General features: G+C 39.1%; 1 protein-coding gene across 2 annotated transcripts in view; it reads left to right on the top strand.

Moving 5' to 3' along the window:
- The first annotated feature begins 15,812 nt into the window (after positions 1-15,812).
- Positions 15,813-25,925, top strand: part of sos2 (son of sevenless homolog 2 (Drosophila)) — a 99,940-nt gene continuing 89,827 nt past the window's right edge. The window contains exon 1 of one of the 2 annotated variants that reach the window (XM_043697602.1): positions 15,813-16,794. In XM_043697602.1, coding sequence (XP_043553537.1) covers positions 16,717-16,794 — 78 coding nt within the window. In that variant the 5' untranslated portion in view covers positions 15,813-16,716. The remainder of the gene's footprint in view (positions 16,795-25,925) is intronic. The other variant, XM_043697601.1, reaches the window with a different exon arrangement.

Below are 25,925 nucleotides of genomic sequence, written 5' to 3'. Positions count from 1 at the left end.
CAGGTCAGGCAGCATCCAGGGAACAGGAGATTCGACGTTTCGGGCACAGGCCCTTCTTCAGGATTCATGGTGCCCATTTCACTGTGGCTTGGAGGGATTTTTCTCATGTAGCTAGTATCCACTCCCTTCAGTACTGACACACAGTAGCAATAATGTGAACTATCTACAAGATCATTAGGCAGCACATTCCAAACACAAATACTTCCATCTGGAAGGACAAAAACAGCAGGAACACCACCAGCAAGTTCCCCGCCAAGTCACCCACTATACTGGCTTGGAAATATATTGCCCTTGCTTTACTTGCTGGGTGAAAATCCTGGAATTCCTGGCCTAATCTACAATATATGGAGAGCAGCAGTTCAAGAAACCTTTTTAAGGGGAGCTATGAATAGCAACAGTTGCTGGCTGGCCAGCCAGCAATGCCTATATCCGACAAGTGAATTAAAAAATCTTCCCCCATCTTGTTAACTGTGCAACCGGGTTCTTGGGTGGCCTTGGGGAAATTGTATAGCCAGAGATCCACTGACACAGCCATTCACCACACACCTCTGGTGCCATACTTAAACCCTGCTGCACATCCATTCACATGCTGCAAGCAGGAAAGCCCCATCACAATCCGGTGTTCAAGCTTCTGCATTCAGGACATAGCCCATAGGAAAGGAAAGCCCAATCCCTGCTTTCCGGGCAGGAACCTGGAGGTATTCATGGATAGGGTGGTGGCAAGGAGGGCGATCATTTTTTCCAGTTGACCATCACAAGATCCAGGCCACCATACCATGTTAGTCTGGACCCAGATAGTAGCTTGGGCCAATTCTCTGAACTGGGTTATGTAGAACACCCAGAAATGCTGGAAGGAGGTCAAAGCTTTGTGCTCTAGAAGGGTTGCTACCCCTATTTTCTCCTTAGCCGCACAGGTCTACAACTATTATTTTGTTACTACACGTGCCTCTCACCAAGGTTCATGGATTACAACTCTCACTAATATATGCATTAGGTCCACTCAACAGCTCTCACTCACCCCTTCCTGTCAAAGTGCTAACTCTCCCTGACTTTTGCACATCTTCCTCATTTTGCAGACATTTTGCACATCTCCACTATTTGCACTTTCATTTACTTCCAGATCTGATGACATGCTTCCTCATATATTAAAGCACAGAGCTACAGAGAGTGGTGCATGGGTTAACAAGGGCTTAAGGCTATTGCTGACTTTTCAAAAGAGGAAAGCATCCATTGGGGGCTTATGAAAGTGCACCAGGATCAGTTTGATGGATCAGAATATGCTGATGATGGTGGACCAGGGAAAGGGTAGTAAGGTGATAGTAGGCTGGTGCACAGTGCTAAGAGCATGGCTTTTCTGTCACAATTTCATGCACCACTCAACAGTTTGTTACTATGCTCGGTTGGAAGTACGACCTGATGTACTACTGTCCTCTATTTGTCGGCTGGTTTTGAGTGATTTCCATTTCCTCACTAACACTTTGTCTATTAAATAATAATACTCAAGGATAGGTTCTGATTCAGTTTCGGGTAGACAGGTAATGTTCACTGAATTCAAGCTCTGCCTGTTGCATTTCTGTTAAAAGAGATCTGTCAGCCTCATTCTTTTTACTGTCATCTTTTTTAATTTGGGTTTTCAAAAGTAGTTTCAGGTAATTGGATTTCCACATCATTTTATTTTTCCACAGACATTTCTTATTGGCTAATTCTATGGGCATATATCTAATCTCTTCATCGTCAGGAGACAATCCAGAATATTTCTCCTGTAGCATTTCAATCTCTTTTACTTCCACTTGTGATAGTACTCTGCCTATAAGAGAGATATGTTCCATCCTGTTTCTTTTGCAGAGGGAAGTTCTTACCGTGGTGTCAATGTCTCCTTCAGACAGGCAATTGGTAAACAGCTTTGAGTTTCCTCTGGGTGTGTTTATTTAAAATAAGACAAAAGAATCAAGAGTGGGCAGTGTCAGGTTCTCACAGATCCAAAGGATTTTGGTTTTGCTTTTGGTTAGTTGGTGGTTTTGTGCTGGCTGGCAGGGCTGAAAGCTTGAGTTCTCGGTTGCTAGAGCATATTGTTTCTTTTGGTTTTTCTTTTTATTAGATTGGAGAGAGACAGCACATGAGACTAATGATTGTTTGGGCTGAATTGCCTTTGCCGAGGGTGTCTTTTTGGAATATTGCCTACACTGGAACAGTTTATGATTAGTGGTTAAATAATGCATGATCTTGTTAAGTATTTCAGTTGAATAAAGTTATGCCAATTGTTCCTTTTGTTGTATTTTAACTGTGTTGTAAGAATAAAGTGCATTTTAGTTAAAGCTTGGGGTGGATGAATTGATTCACATCTGGAAGACAGCGCCTTATATTTGCATTTTAAAATATATAAAAGTTAGGGTCTAGGTTATCTCCATAATATACTTTGGTGGGAGTTGTTGGGTGGGGGGGGCGGGGGGGCGGTGGTTGGTCTGCTTCATAATGTATTGTTTTTTAATTTACATAACAATGATATTATTACATTAAGTCTATTATTCTACATAGTCATATTCATTTGTTATATTAAATTATTTTGAGATATTATTATATGCATTTTCCTGCAACAGAATATTTACCTGATTTGGCAATGTTTATGTTATCCCTTGTAACATAAGAAACTGGACATAGTATTGAAGAATTCAAGAGACATTTATTAAAACTACTATGCACAAACATTACATTTGTTATTCAAGTAAGTATCTGGGCTATCATTCAGCTCTTAGGTTACAAAAGAGGAACATGCCTGCAGTAGCATGTCATACTTCAAGTGGTCCACATAAGATGGTTTATGAGACTTTTATGCTTTTGGGTCATGCGCTATGAAACAGTGATGATACTATGAATATGTTTCTTAAAAGGTACACTGACATACTGATTGTGAAATATAACACAACAATATTAAATGAAAATAAAGATAAAAACTGATTGTTTAATTCTTTACAATTTATGGTTGGAGTGAGTGGTGTAAATATATTGTTACATAGCTATCACAGTTGTGTTGGGCAGGATGGATGGACTAGGTCATTATCTGTCAATTATTATTCATAAATTTGGATTAACTTAAATACCATTATCTTCTATTGAATAGCTCCAATTTGTAAATAACCATTGTAGATTTTTTTCATGTATTAGTGCATTAAACTAGGACAATCATATGACAGAAGCAGTTGTCTCTAATAATAGTGACCATGATGGGAGAGCAGATTCTTCTGTTATATATCGAGGAACAGATTTTTATAAATTTTTCGAAAGGATTTTCAATTGCTGGTATTCTGTGGAAATCACTTTGGACTCAAAACTTTACCTCTGTTTCTGTCTCCACCACTGCAACCAGGCTTGTTGAGTTTCCCCAGTACTTTCTGCTTTTGTTTCAAATTTCCAGCATAAGTAGTATTTTGCTTTTACTCAGTTAGACTATAATGTGATTAAGAAAAACATATGCAGTTTTATCCAGATTTTCTTTTTAATTGTTGCCTCTGCAAAACCCAGTCACTTTGCTTTAGAGTTTAAATGCTATCAAAGCACATATGTTGTGCCTGTACTATTCTGCAAAGTTTGTTCTTTTGAACTTCTTGTCACAGGCCTAAAAGGAAGTCTAACAATTTTCAAATCTGCACAAGTCTTGTGATTGTTTCGATCTTACATTAAGAAGTTAGAATCCATGGGAAAATTCTTTTCAGAATTAACTCCTGAGATTTCAAGGAAGCCAAAAGACTGTGAAAACAAATACTTCAAAGGAATTTCAAAGAATAGTATATTATTAATTTATTTGAACTTGTGACCAATGGTTTTCTTACATATCAAAGTGATATTTCTTACATATCTAATACACTTTCAAAAGTTTAGGAAATTGGGACTTCATTGAACAATTTAAAATTTAAAACTGAAATAAAATAGTTAAATAAGTTCAAACTGAGATACTGCTAACAAATCTTTATAAACATTCATGAAAAAGCACATCTTAAAGAAATTAATAATTTACAATGATGGTTGCCCAATGTTATAAATGCTTCAGGATGTTGTTTTAATAGTTAACTCCGGATTTCTGATTACCCAAATAATGAGTTCCGTTGACTTCTAGTGACTGTGTACATTGGTTACATTGTCTTCCAGATGCAAAGAGATCTTTCCCTGCTTTTGACCTATTGAATTCAGAGGTTTTGCCCAAATTATCCACCTAGGTCTGTAACCATTGGGACTGCACTATCATTTTCCAGCTTTTTAGCACTGTCAGTAGCTCTGGTTCTTCAATGCTGTTCCACCAGTCTGAAAGTGTGTTCCAACTCCTTACTGCTCCCTTGTCTCTCTGCCCCCCAAATTCTCTTGCTGTCTCTCTCAGGCTTCTCCTGCTCAGGGGTCCTGCTGATCAGTCTGTGTTCCTCTTCCTCATTCTCTAAGCATCAGAGACTTCCTAGTCAAGTACTGTGGAGCTCTTGATGCATGAACATGCATGGGACTTTCTCACAAAGTTTAAAATTCTGCTCAGCATTCTTCTGTGCCGTGGGACCCTCCACAAATGGTTGCAGGCATAGACTTCAGATGAAATTCTGCAGTACTTACCTGGGCAGTTATCCAGGAATTGTAAGACAGATTAATACCTGCTCTAATACCTGGATAACTCCATAACTGACCACTCAACCTCACTAACCTTCCCAAACCAGAACTGACTACCCTCCAATTTGTCTAATTCCTAATTTCTCCCAATCTGACTAACTGTCCCATCTACCCAATTGTGTTCAAACTGACTTGATGACCCACCCCCACTCCCCGGCCTGACCTAAATACCCCCAATCAGACAAAACTGCCCACCCATCTAACCTTCCCAATCTCCACTAATTAAATCTGCATAAGACCATAAGACATAGGAGTGGAAGTAAGGCCATTCGGCCCATCGAGTCCACTCCGCCATTCAATCATGGCTGATGGGCATTTCAACTACACTTACCCGCATTTTCCCCGTAGCCCTTAATTCCTTGTGACACAATAACTTGACTACAGCTCCAGATCCACATTGCCCACTTTCCTCTTTTACTCACACATTCAACCACTTACTCATTTGCCAATTTATCTGACTTATTCACTAATCCATTGACTACCACTCAGGATGAACCTTTAAACATACAATAGCTAGTGTTGCAAAAAGGAGTCATGTCCTGTTTCCCCTGAGTCTGCCCCAGTCTGATTGCATTCCAGGGCATACTGGGCTGATACATTGTGCAACAATGATAATATTTAGGATTATGTCAACAAATACTTGTTGAAAATGCAAGCACGATTTATTTTCTAACTCTCAAATACAGTCAGTTTTCAATCATTTTTTAAAGGTGAGGGGATTTTGATAACATGGCGGCTTGATGGTTGCGCAGACTTTATCCATCCTTTGTAAGATTTACATAGAATGTAAAAATTTCTATCTCATAAATGTAGAATAAGGCCCCTGTTTCAGCAAAATGGAGACTGAACACAATGCTTAGTTCAATGGCCCGACTGCATTTGGGCATCCCTATGTGAAGGTTCCATCTTACACCATTCTTCAAACTGGTAAATGTAGAACCTGTTGGAAATGGGCACAGGGCTTCTGAATTTAGGTTCTCAGCACCATATTGAATCAACCATGGAGTATCCAGGGCTCCACTAATTCTAAGCATGTCAGAATGACCACAAATTTCACTGTCTTTGGATGGAAATTTCCCACGTTCAAAGGTTTTATTGAGGGAGATTTATGCCGCCTGTCCACCAACATTTGCAGTGACAATTCTCATGAATCTTCCACTCTTCATCTAATTAATTATTTAACTAGGTTCTTTGATTCCTTCTCATGCAATCATGTGAGACATATATGGAAATGCTCACTACTGTGGAGGCCTTCTGGCAATTATGCTGCTGTCGCCATACTAAAAGCCAAGTTGCATAGCACTGCAGATGCTGGAAGCTAGCAACATCACTTCATACTTTGGAGATCCACCAAATATTTGAAGACATGGCCCAGAAAGAAAAGTCATCCTCCACTTCAGGACAGGGACCTGGAGTTGCTGGGGAATGGAAAGTGGAGAGGACATCTCTTTTAATGGGGAGGAAGCTACACCAAACACTGCCAGCCTGAATACAAACAATAAGCCTGGTCACTTCTGAATCAAAAGGAACATTCTGCAGTGTAGGAGGGCAGTTACTGGTCTTCTGCAATCTGCCAGGAAATTTGCCATCATTTCTCTGCTACCCCTCACACACAGGGTTACCACTTACTCTAACTCCACTACTTCAGATACTAAAGCTCATGAACTACAACTCTCACTATTTCATGTATGACATCCATCCATTCATCTCATCGTCCCAAGCTACTAACTATTCCCGCCGTCTGCATGTCTTGCTCATTCACTGTAAACATCTCACCACTACTCCTGTATCTCCATCATCACTAACTAATCTTCAATGCACTTCCTTAATTCTTCCCTTAGTCTCATTGCACAAGAGGGCCAAGATCAATGGATAGGGTGAATAGCCAAATTATTTTTCCCAGGGAGAGGAAGTCCAAAACCGGAGGGCATAGGTTTGAGATGAGAGGGAATGATTTAAAAGGAACCCAAGGTGCAGGTTTTTCCACACAGTGGGTGTTGTGTGAATGAAATGAGCTCAGGGGAAGTAGCAGGGTTGGTTCAATTATAATATTTAAAAGGCATCTGGATGGGAACATGAATAGGAAGGGTTTAGAGGGATATATGCCAAATTCTGGCAAAAGGGACTGAATAAATTTAAGATATCTGATCAACGTGGACCAGTTAGATGGAAGAGTCTGTTCCTATACTGTATGATTCTATGAATATGACTCAGTGGGGCTGTGGTGGTGACATCAGGTCCCCACTTCCCACAAAGAGAAAATTCTCAATCTGCCTGAAGAGGAGCAAGACCACTTGTAAGGCTGGGAGGAACTCAGCTGCACTGTTCTAGTTCCACTGCTGTTGATACCAGTGCAAATTCAATCTTAGTCTTCACAAACATTTATCCCTCTTACACAACTACTTCCGTCTCATTGCAGTCACCAGCTGAACCTCGCAAATCTCTGTCAGGAAGTTGTTGGCACTGGAGACCCTCAACTCTACTTCCACCTCTGAGGAGGAAGCCTCTGAACCCTCAAAGCAACCACTGATTAGGCCTTTACCTGGATCCTCCACCAGCTTAGAGACTTCCCATCAGTAGATAAACATTTATTTAGCAACAAAAAAGATCAGTGACTACAATAATAACAAGGTCCACATGTTGTTTGCACTATCTAGGGGCTACTTCCCAGACTAAAAAAACCAAAATCATAAATAAAGTCCAAAAACTGCTATTCATCATAGACGAGGTTTCAAAATGTTTATCTCTGGCTTCCTGCACTTGAAGATGTGTTTTCTGGTTCATGTTGTCTTGAATTGTCATTCCATTCTCAGAAGAATGCTGTCAATCACCCCTTTCTTCTGCATCCAGGAGGTGCCCCGTTTGCCAGCTAGATTGTGAAGGACATGGCATGACACAATGATACAGCACACGCTGAAGCAGTCCAAGCATTGAAAACTCATCTTCAGGAGCTGTCGTTTATTTTCTGCTATAGCCATGGTAGAGTCATGAATTGTACACCAAATCCTGTTTTCACGGAAGATAGAGGCACAGCCCTCCTGCAGAAAGCACAAAAAAATTGATAGTACTATAATTGAAATTCCCTATATACTTTGAAGGACCATGTTATCTTTTTGGACCTGTCAGCTAGGAAAAAAGAATTGTGTTTGGGGCTGAACTTGAGAGTATGTGGATCCACAGATATCTGTATATAACAAAGAGTGAGTGTATCTTCAATCTGAGGGCCATGTAAAGATGTCATGAGCAATTATCCTTGAATGGCCTGAAGACCTTGGAAGGATATAGAAACCTGCGGGTTCTCTTGTATGGAAGAGTCATAACAGCTCCCATGATATCTGGTGCAGACTTCCAAGATTTGCACTGATACGTAATTTGAAAATCGATGGAGCGGAAGACTTTTCTATTGATGAATTCTGCTGATTGGTGAGGGGACACTCTTGAAGCAATACTGTTGAAGTCTTTAGCATCCTCTATCTGGGGAAACCAGCGAAGGTGGTGAATCCCACTGCCTGAGCTGCTTTCTTCTCAATACAGTGGAAACAACAGGCCAGAGAAAATGATGTCAGTTACATCCTGGGTGCATTTACGGGATGAAAATTGGGAGGTGCCACATATATCCCCCAGTCACTGGGATGGGATAGCTACCCAGTGCTTCTGAGCAAGGTACAGCTCTAGTAGATGACAGTGAAGAAGACCTTGGATATCCTTCACAGGCACCAGCACTGTTTTCAGAGATTTGAATAAAATGATAGTGAAGTGTATAAATGTGAGATCTCATCATTCTCTGCTTCACTGAGGGATCTTCACCTGCTGTGTCTCCACCTGCAGGCTCTGCAGCAGCCTCTGGAAGCTGCTGTTCTTGCTGACCAAGTTGTAATTGATATCTCCTTCTCCACATTGAAGTAAGGCTATGAGAACTCCGGCCACAGCAATGTCCAAGATAATAAAGGCAAAATATGGGAGATGCTGGAAATCTGAAACAAACACAGAGTGCTGGAGAACGTCAGCAGATGTGGCAGTATCTGTGAAGAGAGAAACAAAGTTAACATTTCAAGTCTGATGTGACTCTTCAGAACTGAAGGGTGTTAGAATTGATAATTTTGATAGACAGAGGAGGAACAAAAAGGCAGATGGTATTGAGGTTCAAAGCCATGAGGTTTGTTCATGTTGGAGAAAGAAGAAAAGAAATGTAAAAAAGGGTGTGAGGGGAGAGAATTAATCTTTGCTACGAAGTGCAAAGTCAACAAGATAGAAACATGACGTGATGAGGAAGTGAAGGGAGATAATGTGAGAAAAATGGAAACAAACATAATGTAGTCAATTTCTGAAATTATGAATTTAATATTGAGAGCTCAAGATTGTAAAATGCCTCAGTGGAAAATTAGGTGTTGTTGCTCAGACTTGTGCTGTGTTTCATTTGAACATTACAGCAGGTCCAGGGTAGAATTGTTATCTTGAAAACAAAGTGGTTTTGTGAAATATGAGCAAGTGGGAGGTCAGGGTCATTCCTACAGACAGAGCGGAGGTGTTCCACAAATTGGTCACCCTATCTGCATTTGGTCTCAGCAATGTGAAGAAAGTTACCTTGTGAGTAGTGAGTGCAGTCGACTAAATTGAAAGAAGTACAAGTGAAATGCTGCTTCACCTATTTAGGGCTTTGGAACATATTTTTGTACATGAAGTTCAACATGATACAATGTGAAATGGTATGTTACCTTCTCTTATAAAGGATTTGGAGTATGAGTAAAGAAGTCTTAATAAAATTGTACAGAGAATTTGGTGAAGCCACTGGAGTAATGTGGGTATTTAAGTCTCCCCATCTAAGGAGGGGCATACGGTCCCTAAATGGAATGCAATGAATTTTCACAAGAAAAGTTCCTTAAGTAATGGAACTTTCCTGTCTGGAAAGATGATGTTCTCAAGAGTTCATAAGAATGTATAAGAGATGGAAATGTTCTGATCAGTACCTAAAATTTTTAAGGGCCATGAAAGATTAGATGTTGAGAACACGTTTCTCCTGGTTAGGAATATAGAACAATCTCAGAATAAAGGTCAGTCAATTAGGATTAAGATGAAGAGAAATACCTTCACACAAAGAATCTTTGGAATTCATAACAGAGGTTGATAATTTTTTAGGTATAAAGTGAATTGAGGATTTTGTGTAGAGAGGTGGAAGATTAGCCATGATTATGCAAAATGATAGGACACGCAAAAGGCCAAATAAACTACTGCAGCTCTTATTTCCTATGCCCTTAGTACAAGTGTATGAAGGGTGACTATTTTTTTGAACTGCAGCCTATCTTTAAAGTACACACAAAAGCTGAGATAGGAAAAAGTGACTCAGAAGCATGATGTAATGACTAAGTTGTGCAATAACTTTATATGTTGGGTTCATTTTTGGGAACAAAACAACAAGAGGTCAGTAGGCTTCCTGTATTCTTCACGATAAGGTCAGTGAGTACCTCCAGGGACATGCTACAATTTTATTACAAATTTTTAACAATTAATAGTATTTGCTGAATACATTTTGAGACTTATTCGGTTTTGTTTTATTTACCCTAAAATGCAATTTTAAGAGATGCAGAGTATAGTAATGTAATTATTTTTGCTGGTGTCTTAAAAAAAAATACACAAAATTCCATTATGCAAATTAATTCTAACACATGACTTGAAATAAAACTTTAGACAAATTGATTTTACCAATGTGCCCTTATTTACAAATCGTAACTTTGCTTAAAGTGATACAAAGTAAATTCGAGTGTGCCTATGTACTCGCTGATTTCTCTCATTGAATGGTTTATCTGTCACATATTCATATTTTGACTTGCTGAACTATCCTGCATGTAATGAAATCTCACATATGGTAGGAATGTTGCTTGTGACTGCAGACCAAATTTAAAAATGGATTGAGAAAATTATTTAAATAAGAACCACGGTGTAGAATATCATGTCAGTCATTTTCTCCACAGCAAAAGCTAAATTTTACTTTTGAATAGCATGTGAATCCAATTACTTTGCGCAGATGTTCCACAGGTTCTCAGTTGAATCATTGAATAACATGAGTGATTCGCTGTTAGAGTATTGCACTTTTGCTTTTGGCTGTGTTTTCTGATACACAGGAGCATGTGCATTAAAAATGATATCTTTCATAAATATAGTTCAACAAATAGTGACAACTAGCAAATATTTATGCAATTTTAACATGGCATAGTCGTCTAGCCTACATATGACTCCATAATAAAACTCTTTGGTGTCTTCTGAAATGGCCTGAGCAAGCCATTCAATTGTATCAAACCACCCAACAAAGACATACTCATGGAATCATATCTGACAATGACCTGGATACCACAATTCCTGAGTATGTTCTGATCCGCCAGAAAGGCACAGTGATATACGGTTGTGAAGGGGTTGCCCTGGGAGTCCTTGACATTGACTCTGATCCCAAGACATTTCATTACATCAGGTCAAAAATAGGCAAGGAAACCTCTTTGTGATTACCATCCATTACAGCCGACAGCCCCCTCAGCTGATGAATCAGTTGTAGTTGTCTTCCATGTTGAACACACTTAGAAATAGACAATCCAAATGGTACAAGGTCCACAAACAGCAATGAAATGAATTCTGTTTCAGTGGTTGTTTTGAAAACTGAATACTGGCTAAGATATATTTTCCTGCTTCCCTTCAGAATGCGACATGGAGTGTTTTACATGAAAAAAGACAGGGTCATGGCAGTTTCTGGATAAGCCTGCATAAGTGTTTAACTCAACAAACTATGGCCTCAAGGTCAGAGTGCTGGACCTACGCCAAGGTGACAGATATGTCTAATGTACACAAATATTGTTTCAGTGTCACAGACCAGTAGAATTCAGGCTCATACTGCACTCTTCAGATAAATCTCCTAGATTTCAGACTGGTTTTCTTGTGAGGAGGCACAATACATTACCTACAAGTTATAGGTATGGTATCTCCACCTTTGGTTCTTTTCCCTTTTTCCTCTCCAAGTGTAAATTAATAAAGAGCTTTTATACTGTTGCTTATTGACTGTGCTAAATAATAATAAAATTACAATCTGTTGAATCAGTTTAGGATTTGAAAATCTAAGTAAACAAGTTGTTTATTGTGTAACTAAGTGAACAAAGTACTCAGTCTAAACAATGATTCTATCAATTAACCCAACTTGTTAAGTTTATTTACTAATCTCCTAAAGTTAATATTATATCATCAGTTGCAAAGTCTGAAAATCAAGAGGCCATGGGTGAAATTTAGTAAAATGTATCTAATATCTGGAAATAAAATTTAATTTTTAAGTTTGTTAAATGTTCTTTTGAGACTCCATAACTTTAAAAGTGACTTGATAACCATGTGTTTTTGATACAAGCAAATCATTTAAAAAGAGGAACCGATGGAAAATTGTATTACTTGGCAGACAATCGGAGATTGTGAAAAGAAAAAAAAACTTTCATTGCACCTTTCACAATTTCAGTTCAAAATATTTCATAGCTAATAAAATATGTTTTCAAGTGTAGTTATTGTTGTCAGAAAACATGGCATCCAATTTATACAAAGCACAGTTACATAAACAAGAATAAATAAACATCTGTTTTGGTTAGCTGAGAGCCAGGACAACTATCCTGATCTTAGAGTCATCGAGACGTACAGCATAGAGATCCATGCTGGCCAAAATATCCGTCCACGCTAATCCCATTTTCCCTGCACTTGACCCATATCCTTCTAATCCTTTCCTCACAATGTATTTGTCGAAATGCCTTTTAAATGTTGTTAATGTACCTGCTGGCAGCTCATTCCATATGTGTAACCCCCTCTGTGTAAAAAAAGTTACCCCTCAGGTTCCCTTTTATTCTTTCCCCTCTAATCTTAAACTGATGCTCTCTAGTCCTTGATTACCCAACCATGAGAAAAAGACTTAGTGCATTCACCTTATCCATGCCTCCCATGATTTTATACACCTTTATAAGGTCCCTCTCAGTCTCCTATGCTCTAAAGAAAAAGATCCTAGCTTGTCCAACCTCTCCTATAACTCAGACCATTGAATGCTGAATACACCCTTGTAAATTTCTTCTACGCTATTTTCAGTTTGATAACATTCTTCCTATAGTAAGGTGACCAAAACTGAACACAGTACTCCAAGTGCGGCCTCAACAACATCCTGTATAACTGCAACATAATTTCGCAACTTCTATACTCAGTGCCTGACTGATGAAGGCCAGTGTGCCAAAAGCCTTCCTCACTGCCCTGTCTACCTGTAACTCCACTTTCAGAGAACTGTGTACCTGAACTCCAGGATCCCTCTGTTTCACTACACTCCTTAAGGACCTACGATTCAACATGAAACTCCTACCTTGATTTGATTTTCCAAAATGCAAGACCTTGCACTTATCTATATTAAACTCCAATTGCCATTTCTCAGCCCACTTCCCCAGCTGATCAAGGTCCTGCTGTAATTTCTGACAACTTTCTTCACTGTCCATGATGCCTCCTATTTGAGTGTCATCAGCAATCTTACTGAGCATGCCTAGTATATTCTTATCCAAATCATTGATATAGACAACAAACAGCAATGGGCCCAGTACTGACCCCTGAGGCAGTCCACTAGTCACAGACCTCCAGTCTGACAAACATCCTTCCACTATTACCCTCTGCTGCCTACCATCAAGCCAATTTTGCCAACTTGCCCTGGAGTCCATGTGATCTAACCTTCAGAGCAGCCTACCATGTGGAACCTTATCAAAGGCCTCACTGAAATCCATATAGCTTATGTCTACTGCCCTTCCCTTGTCAACCTTCCTGGTCACTTCATTAAAGAACTCTAACAAATTGTAAGGCATGATCTCCCAGTCACAAAGCCAAACTGACTACACCTAATCAAACCCTGTCTTTCCAAATGCATGTTAATCTTATCCCTCAGAATCTTCTCAGGTAACTTACCCACCACAGATGTTAGGGTTATTTGTCTATAGTTCCCAGGCTTTTCTTTGCAGCCTGTCTTGAATAATTTCACAACATTCGCTAATGTCCAGTCTTCCAGGACTTCACCTATGGTTAAAGATGATGCAGAAATATCAGCCAGGACCCCGACAACCTCATCTCTAGCCTCTTGCAGTGTTCTTGGATATTTTTGGTCAGGACCAGGAGATTTATCCTCATTCTTTCAAAATATTCTTTCAACATTTAATTGGAATTATTATTTCTATCTGAGAAATAGCTTAAAGTTGTTACTCTGGTACTGTGTTATCCTAAATAATGTGCTCGCATTTTCATAGATTGTTAGTGCGCATTCACAAGTCTCTATTACCACTGAACCAATACTGTAATTTTGTTACACTGCAGCTATATAGAAAATTGGTAAAGGGAAAGCTTTGATCAGTAAGTACAAATGAAAACGACCAGTTGGTTCATTTAAGAATTGTCCCACACTTTGGTAGCTGGAATGTTATATCATAACACTGCCTTAACAGTCATGTGTACTCTTGTGTGAGACCTGCAAAATGCTAGAAAATCCCAGGTCCCAAGGGGAAAATTATTTGGAAAATTCTTCTTTGACACAATCAGTTGATTGGTGACTATTAAGGGGGCCACTTGCACCGTATCTTTTATTCCACATCCTTCTAAGTGTTGCAATCTCTGCTCTACTTAGAACTTATCAACATGAAACAATCAATGTATTATTTTTAAGTTCAATTTGTGTTCCATGTATCACCTATCAAGCTGAAGAATGACTCTGCAAAATTTTGTTAATGGCATATATTCTATTTGAACTCAGTGACATTCAATGAGGAGTGTAGGAGAGAGCAGAAGGCGTATTATCAGGCATACTTAACTATGAGGTGCCCAATCTGTTAACCTTACAACAGACACATGCATGAGAAGAACTGTGCTACAGAGCGAATTAAGCAATCTCTTAATCGTTGGATTCAATCAAAGCTCTGCAGTCCTGCCATATCCAGTCACAAATGGTAATGCCAGTGATACAGGAGGAGGAAAGTCTGAAAACATTTCCGTTCTGGAGTAGCCCAGCAAGAAAGAGGGAAGCTCTCTATCAATGAACTTCCCTTTTGTTATTCCTCTTTCTTAGTCTCTTTTGATTGTTTAGAATCACATGTCCACAAGGACTCTTACCAATTTTTATAGATGTACCATTGAAAGTATAACCTACCTCACAATTTGGTTTGGCACCTGCTCTTCCCAAGATCAGAAGAAACTACAGAGAATTGTGAACACAGCCCGGTTTATCACACAAACCAGCCTCCCATCCATCAACTCCATCTATACTTCCAACTGCCTTGGGAAAGCAACCAACATAACCAAAGACTCCTCCTACCCTGGAAATAATCTCTACCACTCTCTTCAGGCAGGAAGAAGATATAAAAGTTTGAATACGTGTAGGAATAGATTCAAGAACAGCTTCTTCCTTGCTGTTATTAGACTTTTGAATGGACTTCTCAAATGTTAATTCTGATCTGTGTGTGTGTGTGTGTGCACGATGCCTGCAACTGCAATACTATCTTCTGCACTGTGTTCCACACCAGGATGCCCTTTGTATTGTACGATATGCCTGTATAGCACACAAACAGCACTTTTCGTTGTATCTCGGTATGCAATAACAATCAATCAATATTTTTATCTCACCTCCTGAAACGCTAATCTCCTGTTTACCTCTCCACAGATGCTGCCAATATTGCTTTCAGATTTAAGATTTTCAGTATCTGCAATATATTGCTCTTATTTTATTAAAGTATGTTGTGAAATTCAATTGCGGGTCAGACTACTTTAATAATGTTTATTTTATGAGTAGATGATATGCATCTATTAATTACTCGTATTTATTTTGAGTTATATGTTCAGTCTTGTTTGTAAATTAAGTGTAATTACAGATGGTTGAACCACAAACCAACTTGATGTCATAAACCGCAAGTGTGAACATCCAGCGGATTGGCTACGTTTCACGCATAACCATATGTTATCGGTCAGAATTTATTTTTTAAAATCTATTCAATATTTGCCAAAATGTATGTTGAACGCATTAGCAATTTAATATAAGACTAGGATATTTGTTGCACACTGCAACACTTAATGCAAAGTGACACATTTTATACTTTATAAGGATTGGAAATAAAATTGCATAAAATACATTTTAAAGAAACGACTGTAAGATCACTAGATTCAAAACGTTGAATTTGCTTTCTCGGCGCACATTCTGGGCTTTTGCAGCAATTTCTGTTTTTTGAATAAAATTGCATAAATTGCGAATACGTATCTGCATACCCACAAAGAAAACAATGTATCGAATTCTGAGTCATAGTGTCATATGAATTTGCTGGAGATGGTTTGTTTTCAGATTTCTCAGCGACTAGTATTACTGTACGCCCGTGCATTTTTGAACAGGGAAGACATTCTTATTGATGTGGTCTGCTCGCCTCCAACAAAATGAAGCGGCCGGAGTAGGACAGTGGGTGAAGTGCAATGCAATGCCCTTGCGTTCTTTTCGTGTGGAAGCTAAGGGGCCGCGTAGGCCCGCGCGTGCGCACGGTGTTCAGAATGGTCCGGGATCGCTGACTGACCCCTCGAGCTGGAGCGTGCACTGGGGCGACATGGGCCTGACGGGCTGCCGGGGAGAATGAAGCGGGCACGTTCCACTCAGGGAAGCTCGCTCGCGGCTTGGCAACAGCGCGGAGCGTTGCGCGTTTCTTCACGCGGTGACTGTGCAATGTGCGTAACCGACGCTCGTGCATTGTTTTGTCCGACCAAGACTTGAGTCAACTGGGAGGAGACTTGATTCATCGAGCAGCGAAAGCGGAGTGAAGTTGGAGCGGCGCCGTGTGAGGGAATGATCCAGGGATGTCTGTGACCTCTCGACTCGGCCGTCGGATCAATCCTTTCCTCCTTTTCCTGCTCCGCGTCCCGTCTGCTGAAGAATGTGAAAGTTGTCCGGACTCTCGTTTGAGATGAAATATTATTTGACCCTGAAAATAAGAGGAGAGGAAGTGTTTGTGTTCTGAGGTCCTTGAGTGTGGTTGGAGCCGAGGCCGATGCTGAGTTTTGTGTCCAAAAGCCATGCAGCAGCCTTATGATTTCTTCAGTGAAGAGAACAGTTTGAAATGGCGGGGGCTCTTTGTACCAGCTTTACGCAAGGTAACGTTTTTTAAAATAGTTTAAATAGTGCGTTTTAGGAAGAAGATAATAATAAAGTCGAGTATAGCTTGTACATCTCAAATTCGGTTAGCGTGTGATCAATACCATTCGAATTTTAATTATGTAAGGGTGTTTTGGCTACACAGGGTAGGTTATTATTGTACCACTACAGTATTTCTTTTATCAAATTAATTCAGGCTTCTTTCGATCTATTTTTGATTAATTATTGAGGATTTCAAAGAAAATGATATGTAGATTTAGAGCAAAAATTAAATGATTACATGAATTTTACATAGGAGGGTAAGTCACATTAGAGAAGTTGCTGGGTTTCATTTAATTTCTGATGTAAATCAAAGGAATCCAGATGATTGGTTTACTTTCAACATTAAATCTTGATCTTCCGCGTGAAACATCACAGGTAACCTTGACTTTTTGACTTACTGCGCATGCTGAATATAATCTCCGAAGTAATCTGGTTTTACAATTTTAAACACTGCAGTACAGATATACCGTCTGTTTAATTTTAAATTACTTGTAAAAACATGCAAAAGTATTTTTTCCACACAGTATGTTGTAGACAGACTAGTGCAAGGCAGATCACTTGAATCTAGATTGGCAGTTTACCACTGGAACTCAAAGCTCTTCATTAACATTGCAATAGCACTTTATCAAAGAATGTTGAACAAGTTGACATGTATTTGGTTTGGCCACTTGAGATAAAGAAATAACATGTACTTTCAAATTTGATGAGAAACCTATTGTCATTGCTGTGCTGAAGTAGTTTTGTTACAAGAATAATGAGCTTTACATGGTGTTTTTTTTCTGAACAGGATATAATCTTGGTTAAAACATCCATTTTAATTTGTTTTTTTGTAGCACCAGATTTGGTACATTGTACTTTTGTACTAGTAAAATGAGCAACAAGTATTCCAGAGTGGCTGAAGACCACATTGCTGGAATACATAATAGAATTGCAATATTGTTACTGACCATACATCTAAAGTTTCCACTATTACAGAATATAATTTATTGTGCCTTGGAAACTAACCTTTGTGATTCTGAGTATTAAACAAAATGAATTCTACATGTAAATCTTAATATAACTTGAGTGTTTACAGCTTGCTGCATAAGACAGGTTTGATATTAAATTGCCTATTAAACCAAAGCTATACTTTACATTTTTGAAGTTATACTGTAGTATTTTATAAGATCATTTTCTTTTAACATAGATCTGTCCAATATATCTCTATACAAAAATTGCAATACATACCCTTATTGACAAGTGATATTTTTATTAAAAATGTTTGAAATAATTAAGATATTATCTACATTTTGCAGGTGTACAAGAACTAATTTGGTTGATACACGTGTACTGATATTTGTGTGACATCCCTAAAAGGAATACAAAAAATAAATTTTTCATCTTTACAGGTCATTTATAGATTCAGTAAATGTTTGAAGGTACAATTTAAGCTATCTTTTGTTGAACTATGTAAGAATGCAAATTTCAACATTTTCAATATTTGAGCAAATTATTTTTCTTAACTCCAATGGAAATGTTTTTAGATATAATTTAAGCAGCACTACATCAAATGTAACAGTTATTGCATGCATTCATGAGAACTTCCTCATGAAGGAAATCTGATATGCAATCATCATTATGGTATGCATTTTAATAACGTGCATTCCAAATATGGCTGTGTAATTTTGTTTCATTTTGTTTGGTTGATTAGAACTAAAATACATCACAAACACTACCTTGCTTCTGTAGAATATAACCTGGAAATACGAGGCTTAACTCATCTTTGTTTCCATTGTTTAATGACCATAGATGTCCACGCATACCTTTAGATCCCAGATGTGCTTTGATGTTAAGAGTGTATGATATAAACATAGGATTGACTCTTAACAATTACAGTTTAAGCAAATTTTTAAAACAAAGGACTTGTCCAGTGGACTGCCCAAATTGGCTTCACACTGGGCTGCGGTTACTCTGCACCTGATTTAAATTCAACAAGTAGAAAGCTTCAATCAAAAATTGTACTACTGACATTGGCTTGACTCCCTTATTTCATAGTGAGATTTCAATTTACACAATACCCTTTACAACCTAAAGATACCCCAGAACACTCTGCAGCTCATTACATTCTTTTGATGTGTAATCACTGTTGTAATTGGAAAGTTTCAATATTTTAGTTATTTTGAATATTATGTTTAGAAATAAGAGGATGTTACTAATACAATAAGCAGTTGTAATTTCTAATACAACATGTTCAACTCAACATTTTTGTTGACTGAAAATGAAACTGTCAACTGCTATAAACATCAGTAGCTGTGATCTTCCAAATTTGCTTTCATATTTTGATAGGACTTTTTATTAGGAGAAAAATACTTACTTGTACTGCAAATGGAAAATGGGGCATTTAAAATAGGTGTCTGTTTGCAAAATGTGCTTTAGTTGAAACTTTATTGCTGGAACAGCACAGCAGGTCAGGCAGCATCCAGGGAACAGGAGATTCGACGTTTCGGGCACAGGCCCTTCTCCAGCATCTGCAGACCTCACTTTCTCCTCGAAAATGTGCTTTAGGGCAAGCACTGTCATAGAGTCATAGAGTTGGTTTAGTTAATTGCTGTGAAATATAGTTACATTGCAACAATTGCAGACATGAAGTGTAAAGAATGGCACATAACTGGTAAAGATCCCTGTTACATTGGCTGTGAATTATAGCTTCCTGTTAGAGAATAGACAAGTAGGAGGCTGGAAAAACGCAGCAAGCCAGGCAGCATCAGGAGGTGGAGAAATCAACATTTCGGGTATAACTCCTGTTATAAGATGTCTGTTAAAGTCTTAATATTTCATGAGTGTTGGATCTAACACGTGCTAAACAATTTATGAAATAAATTCTGTAAATTTATTAATTGACTATATTTTAGTTGGATTTATTATTTCTCATTTCTTTTAATAAAGAAGTTCTGTTTCAAGATATATTAATGTCATATTTTTACCAATGCCATTTGTGCATTGCTGCTGGCTGCAGGAACTGTAGATGTGGCAACACCCTCTTTCACATGGGGAAGTACGTTTCTTTTTGCTTTCAACTTTCCAAGACCACCCAATTCAAATTGATATGTGATAACCAACTGCAATCTCTTTTATCTTTAATGAAAATAGTGATGTGCATAATTATATTAGTGAATAATGAAGGCCAACAGATTTAAGTTTGATTTATTATGCATTAGCTGGTCTTAGGATAACAATGTAAAGTGCACAGCTAAGCTCACTGTTTGGGGAAAAAAAAAGTTGCAGGCCTGAACAACCATCTGTCTGCAGTGCTGAAGACTTGTGTACTATTTCTGACTACTTCACTAGCCAAGTTGTTCTAATATAGTCTGACTTTGGCCTCTACCCCAGCAGTGTTCATGATTACCCTAGTATGTCCTATCCATGCACAATAAGACAATTCTAACCTAGCTGGTATCTGGGCTATCTGCTTTCATGCAGCCATCAGTGAACTGAAAGTACAAGTCATCAATACTGCCATAAAGTGGTGATGTCAGTAGCTTGTTTGTTGATGGTAAGCTTGTACTCTGTCAACCCTCAATGCAGTCTTGAGCCAAATATAGATACAAAAGCTGAATTCCAAAAGAGAGGTGTGAGCAGCTGCCATTTATCTCAAAGCAACATTTGATTGAGTACAACACCAAAGATCCCTCACAAAATTTGAGATTCTTGCAATTGAAGTGGAAAGCAGTGGTTAATGGGCAAGTCATCCAATTTAAAGTCACAGAGATGTACAGCATGGAAACAGACCCTTCGGTGCAATTTGTTCATGCCGACCAGATATCCTAACCTAATCTAGGCCCATTTGCCAGCACTTAGCCCATATCCCTCTAAACGCTTCCTATTCACATACCCATCCAGAGGCCTTTTAAATATAGTCCACCACTGCCTGTGACAGCTCATCCTCTCCACACACCAACCTGTCTGTGAAAAAGTGGTCCCTTTTATACCTTCCCCTCTCGCCTTCAAACCTATGCTCTCTAGTTCTGCACTCCCCCATTCCAGGGAAAATACCTTGTCTATTTACCCTCTCCATACCCCTCATGATTTTAAAACCTCTATAAGGTCACCCTTCAGCCTCCGACACACCAGGGAAAACAGCCCCAGCCTGTTCAGCCTCTCCCTATAGCTCAAATCCTCCAACTCTGGCAACATCTTTGTAAATCTTTTCTGAACCCTTTCAAGTTTCACAACATCCTTCCGATAGGAAGGAGACCAGAATTGCTCGCAATATTCCAACAGTGGCCAAACCAATGTTCTGTACAGCTGCAACGTGATCTTCCAACTCCTATACTCACTGCTCTGCCCAATAAAGGAAAGCATACCAAACGCTGCCTTCACTATCCTGTCTACCTGCAACTCCACTTTCAAGGAACTGTGAACTTGCAATCCAAGGTCTCTTTGTTCAGCAACAGTCTCAGGACCTTACTGTTAAGTGTATAAGACCTGCTGTAATTTGCTTTTCCAAAATGCAGTACCTTGCATTTATCTAATTTGAATTCCATCTGCACTCCTTAGCCTGTTGGCCCATCTGATCAAGATCCCATCGTACTCTGAGTTAACCTTCTTCACTGTCCACTACGCCTCCAACTTTGGTGTCATCTGCAGACTTACTAACTTTACCTTGTATGTTCACAATTTCTGAAATTATCCTAGATACAAAGTAGGTTGTCAATACACCAATCACAGCAATGCAACAATATTGATGTATGAATCTTCCAGGGAAGTATGTTCAGCCATATTAAATTCTACTACTTCAGCAAATGCTCAGCAACTACATTCAATTGCTTCAACTATATCATCTGTCCAAAGTTAGATTAGGCATTGGATTGTTTGTTAATATTCACTGCAATCATCAATTCTCCAGCAAAGAATCTGCCTGTGATAGTCGACAAGAGGGCATAGATGATAACTAGACCTGCACTAAATAAGAGCAGGCACTATCTGTGCTGCACGACTGGCTAGACAATGATCACCTTGAACCAGGAAAAGCACGGAAATGTCTCCAATAAAACTTTAAACAAAATCACTGTTGCTGCGTACCTAACCAGTGATATCATTCTTAGCCATCTGAACTGTGCAACGCATGTCAACTCTCAATACAAGAATAGGACAGAGGCTAAGTACTTTAATGAGTGATACACTTTTTAATTCATCAAAATCTTTCTAAACTACATAGTTCAAATAAGGAGAGGAATAATCCGTATTCTACTGGTTGGAAGCAGTTAGAATAGTCAAGAGGTTTGACACCATCTAGACAATTTCCATCACCTCCTTCAGTGGTGCACTGAGTTAGCTATATAGACTGAAATTAGAACATGCTGTAGCAGTGCATCAAGGCTACTTTGATAGTACTTTTTCTAGTCACCGAGAAGGGCAAGGATATCAATTGTGTAGTATCACATTCAAGGTCCCCTTAAAGCCCTATTCAATCCTGATGTGGACACCGATCTCATTCCTTCATTTTCACAGACCTTGAATTGCCCATATTACACCATTGTAGGTGCACCCAAATCACAAGCACTTAGAGTGTTTCTGGAAAGGCCCACCACTTCACTATGACTAGGGATGGCTAACAAATATGAAATGATCAAGTTCCTACTGAGAACAAGCTTAAAAGGTACCCTTGTGTTAGAGAAAAGGAGAAACAACACTTTTTGCTGCAAGTGGGCACAGCCTGATTTTTAATCTGAGATTTACAAATGGAACTGAACCCTGTACGGTCAACAGTAATTTTCTCACTTTCAGTCTTACTAATGAAGCTGCTGAGATGAGTAGACCTAGGAAACTGTCCTAAGAGCTTGTGCAGTATTGGTGGGCTTGGGATGACTGGACTTCAGTAACTACAACTGTCTTCCTCTTGAGTTAAGTATAAGCTCAGCCGGTGAGGGGTTTTCTCCCTGATTCCCCTTGACTTAAATTTTGCTAGAGTTCCTGGATCTGAGGGCAGTTGCTCTCACCAATTCATCTGGAATTCATCTCTTTCACTTCTGTTTCTCATATTTGCACAAGGTTGTAATAATGTCTGGAATTGAGTGGACCTGGAGGATCTTATTGAAATTATGTTTGTAATTATCTTTATTTTCTTGATGTATCTACAAAATGTCCATTTTTGAAATTTCATAAGCTATCTCCAGGTAATTCTGAATTTAACATTTTTTATGCTCTATAACTAATGTCAACCAATACAAGAAATAGCTAATACTTTCAGGGAAGTTTTGATCTACAGGGCCTAGCTGATTTTGGACACAATACCATAATACAAAAGTGTCAACACTACTACAACAAAACGATTTATACCTCAGAAATAATTGTATTTGCGTCAGAAATTGGTGGAATAATATTTGAGCTTTTGACTCTTACCACTAATAAATTACTGGATCTGTTGTGACTTGCAGGGGCAGAGAGGTTTGGCATGAATTCCAATTCGCTACAGGTTGTTGAACAATTTGCAGTACTCCTCTACTGATAGTTTTACTAAACCTTAAAAGAATTGCACACTTGGCATGAACCTTCCCAGTAAAGTTCATTACATTTTCTTAAATTGCTGTATTTGCTTGCTTTGTCTGAATTTTTCACATTGCTGCCATTTGGGGCTGTTTACATTGTGTCTTACGAACCCAAGTAATATGAATTACGATCGTGACTTGCTACTCAGGTTTGATGGCCCAGAAAAGTAATAATTTGGAGGTGCCGGTGTTGGACTGGGATGTTCAAAGTTAAAAATCACACAACACCAGGTTATAGTCCAATAGGTTTATTTGGAAGCACTAGCTTTCGGAGTGCTGCTCCTTCATCAGGTGGTTGTCAGAAAAGTGATAGTTAAACTGTGGAACCCTGAATACTGCAGATAGCGGATCTCTGCTAGATGTTTTACTTAAAAACGAAGTCTTTTAAGAACTTCTTGATATTCTTATGTATGTCTTGTCATTCATACACTTGTTGGTGACTGAGGGCAGTAATTTTTAGGATGCAAAGCTACTTCATCCATCGAAGATATAAATTATGAATGATTTGACAACAACTGTCATATCATGCCAGAGTAGTAGTGGATAAAATAAATGGATTTTGTTTTCATCCAGCTATCCTGATGAAAGCACTTTGATTGTTCCTGGTGGTGATACTGATTCAATAATTCATGCCTTGAGAATGTCTTACATTTCACATGACTACCCTACCATTCATTCATAACCTCTTAAGGATTAATGCTACAGTTTGCAAAAGCAGCTGCATTGTCAAGATCTTGTATTTTTGCTTGTTCTTTGTTCTGTACTATTTTTCTCTCTCACTTCACTCTTTATCTTTTCTTTCTGTTATTATCAGGTTTTAGTTCATTGCTAAGACCCTGTTTTTCTTTTTAATTTGTTCTGCTTTCTCTGTCCTTTAAATTTCACTGGTTAAGGTGACTCGTAATTGGGCTTGATGCTTGTGAGGTCACAGATGTGATGTTGATGTGCTGTGTTATTCATCATTCAGCATAGAAACCAACACTTTGGTCTAACTCAGTTAGAGACAAAAAAAAAACTGCAGGTGCTGGAATCCAAGGTAGACATACAAGAGGCTGGAAGAACACAGCAAGCTAGACAGCATCAGGAGGTGGACAAGTCAACATTTGTGTGTTACTTCTCCATCTCCTGGTGCTGCCTGGCTTGCTGTGTTCTTCCAGCCTCCTGCTTGTCTACCTTTTGTTCAGCTCGTCCATGCGGACCAAATTTCCAGGCTAAACTAGTCCCACTTTGGCAATTTGTGCCAATTTTGGTATCCATGGGGATGGCCTCAACTGGGACCTTGGGTTCATGTCACACTATGGGTGATCCAACTGCACTACATACCTAGACTCACTCACTCGCTCGTTCACTCTCCTGCAGACCCAAACACTCATGCAGACTCTGTCTCATACACTCACGCACACCCTCTCTCAGACTTGTATCCATTTACACACACACACACACACACATGCACACACAGGTGTTCGTGGGGTGAATTTGTATTTACAGAGTTCTGTTTTATTTTGCTCAAAAATTCATGTAAGATTCTATAAATCCCTTTATTAGAAATAAAATCAATCTGATTATTGAGGCACAGACAGCCTCACACAGGGCACCGCACTGTATTATCTGAGACGACATGGCACCTATTGTTAAAGTTCACTTGAGAATGTAACTTTTAAAAAAAATAGTTCTGGGATTTATATATGAAAGAACTGAAACATAGTCATTCTAAAAGATGAGAGACTTAACAAACAACCTAGGTCTTTGTCAATATATAATTTCAGTTTCATCACACTGTAAACTTTTACTATAAATTCTGTGTGTTATGAACTTATACTCCCCAACCATGTGATGAAGGAGCAGCGTTCTGATAGCTAGCGCTTCCAAATAAACTTGTTGGACTGTTATCTGGTGTTATGCGATTTTTAACTTTGTAACCCCAGTCAAACACTGCTCCTCCAAATAATCAGTCCCACTTGCCTGCATTTGGCCCATATCCCTCTATATGTTGTTGATATAAGTAGGGAAGATGTGTTGGGTAGGCTAGAGGTTATTAAAGTGGATAAATCCCTAGGACCGGATGGGACCTATCCCAGGTTGCTTAGGGAGGCGAGAGAGGAAATGGCTGGGGCCCTACCAGATATCTTTGTGGCATCCTTAAATACAGGTGAGGTGCCGGAGGACTGAAGGGTTGCTCATGTTGCCCCCCTGTACAATAAGGGTAGTAGGGATATTCTGGGTATTCTGGGTAACATCGAACAATTCTTCCGCCGCCTTCGCCACATCGAACAATTCTTCCGCCGCCTTCGCCTCCGTGCCTTCTTCTTCAATCAAGACGGGTAGTAGGGATATTCTGGGTATTCTGGGTAACATCGAACAATTCTTCCGCCGCCTTCGCCACATCGAACAATTCTTCCGCCGCCTTCGCCTCCGTGCCTTATTCTTCCGCCGCCTTCGCCACATCGAACAATTCTTCCGCCGCCTTCGCCACATCGAACAATTCTTCCGCCGCCTTCGCCACATCGAACAATTCTTCCGCCGCCTTCGCCACATCGAACAATTCTTCCGCCGCCTTCGCC

The sequence above is a fragment of the Chiloscyllium plagiosum genome, chromosome 10 (assembly GCF_004010195.1).
Source record: "Chiloscyllium plagiosum isolate BGI_BamShark_2017 chromosome 10, ASM401019v2, whole genome shotgun sequence".
NCBI classification, from domain to species: Eukaryota; Metazoa; Chordata; class Chondrichthyes; order Orectolobiformes; family Hemiscylliidae; genus Chiloscyllium; species Chiloscyllium plagiosum.
Note: the sequence above shows the minus strand (reverse complement) of the source record. Positions and strands in the feature narration are given on the sequence as shown.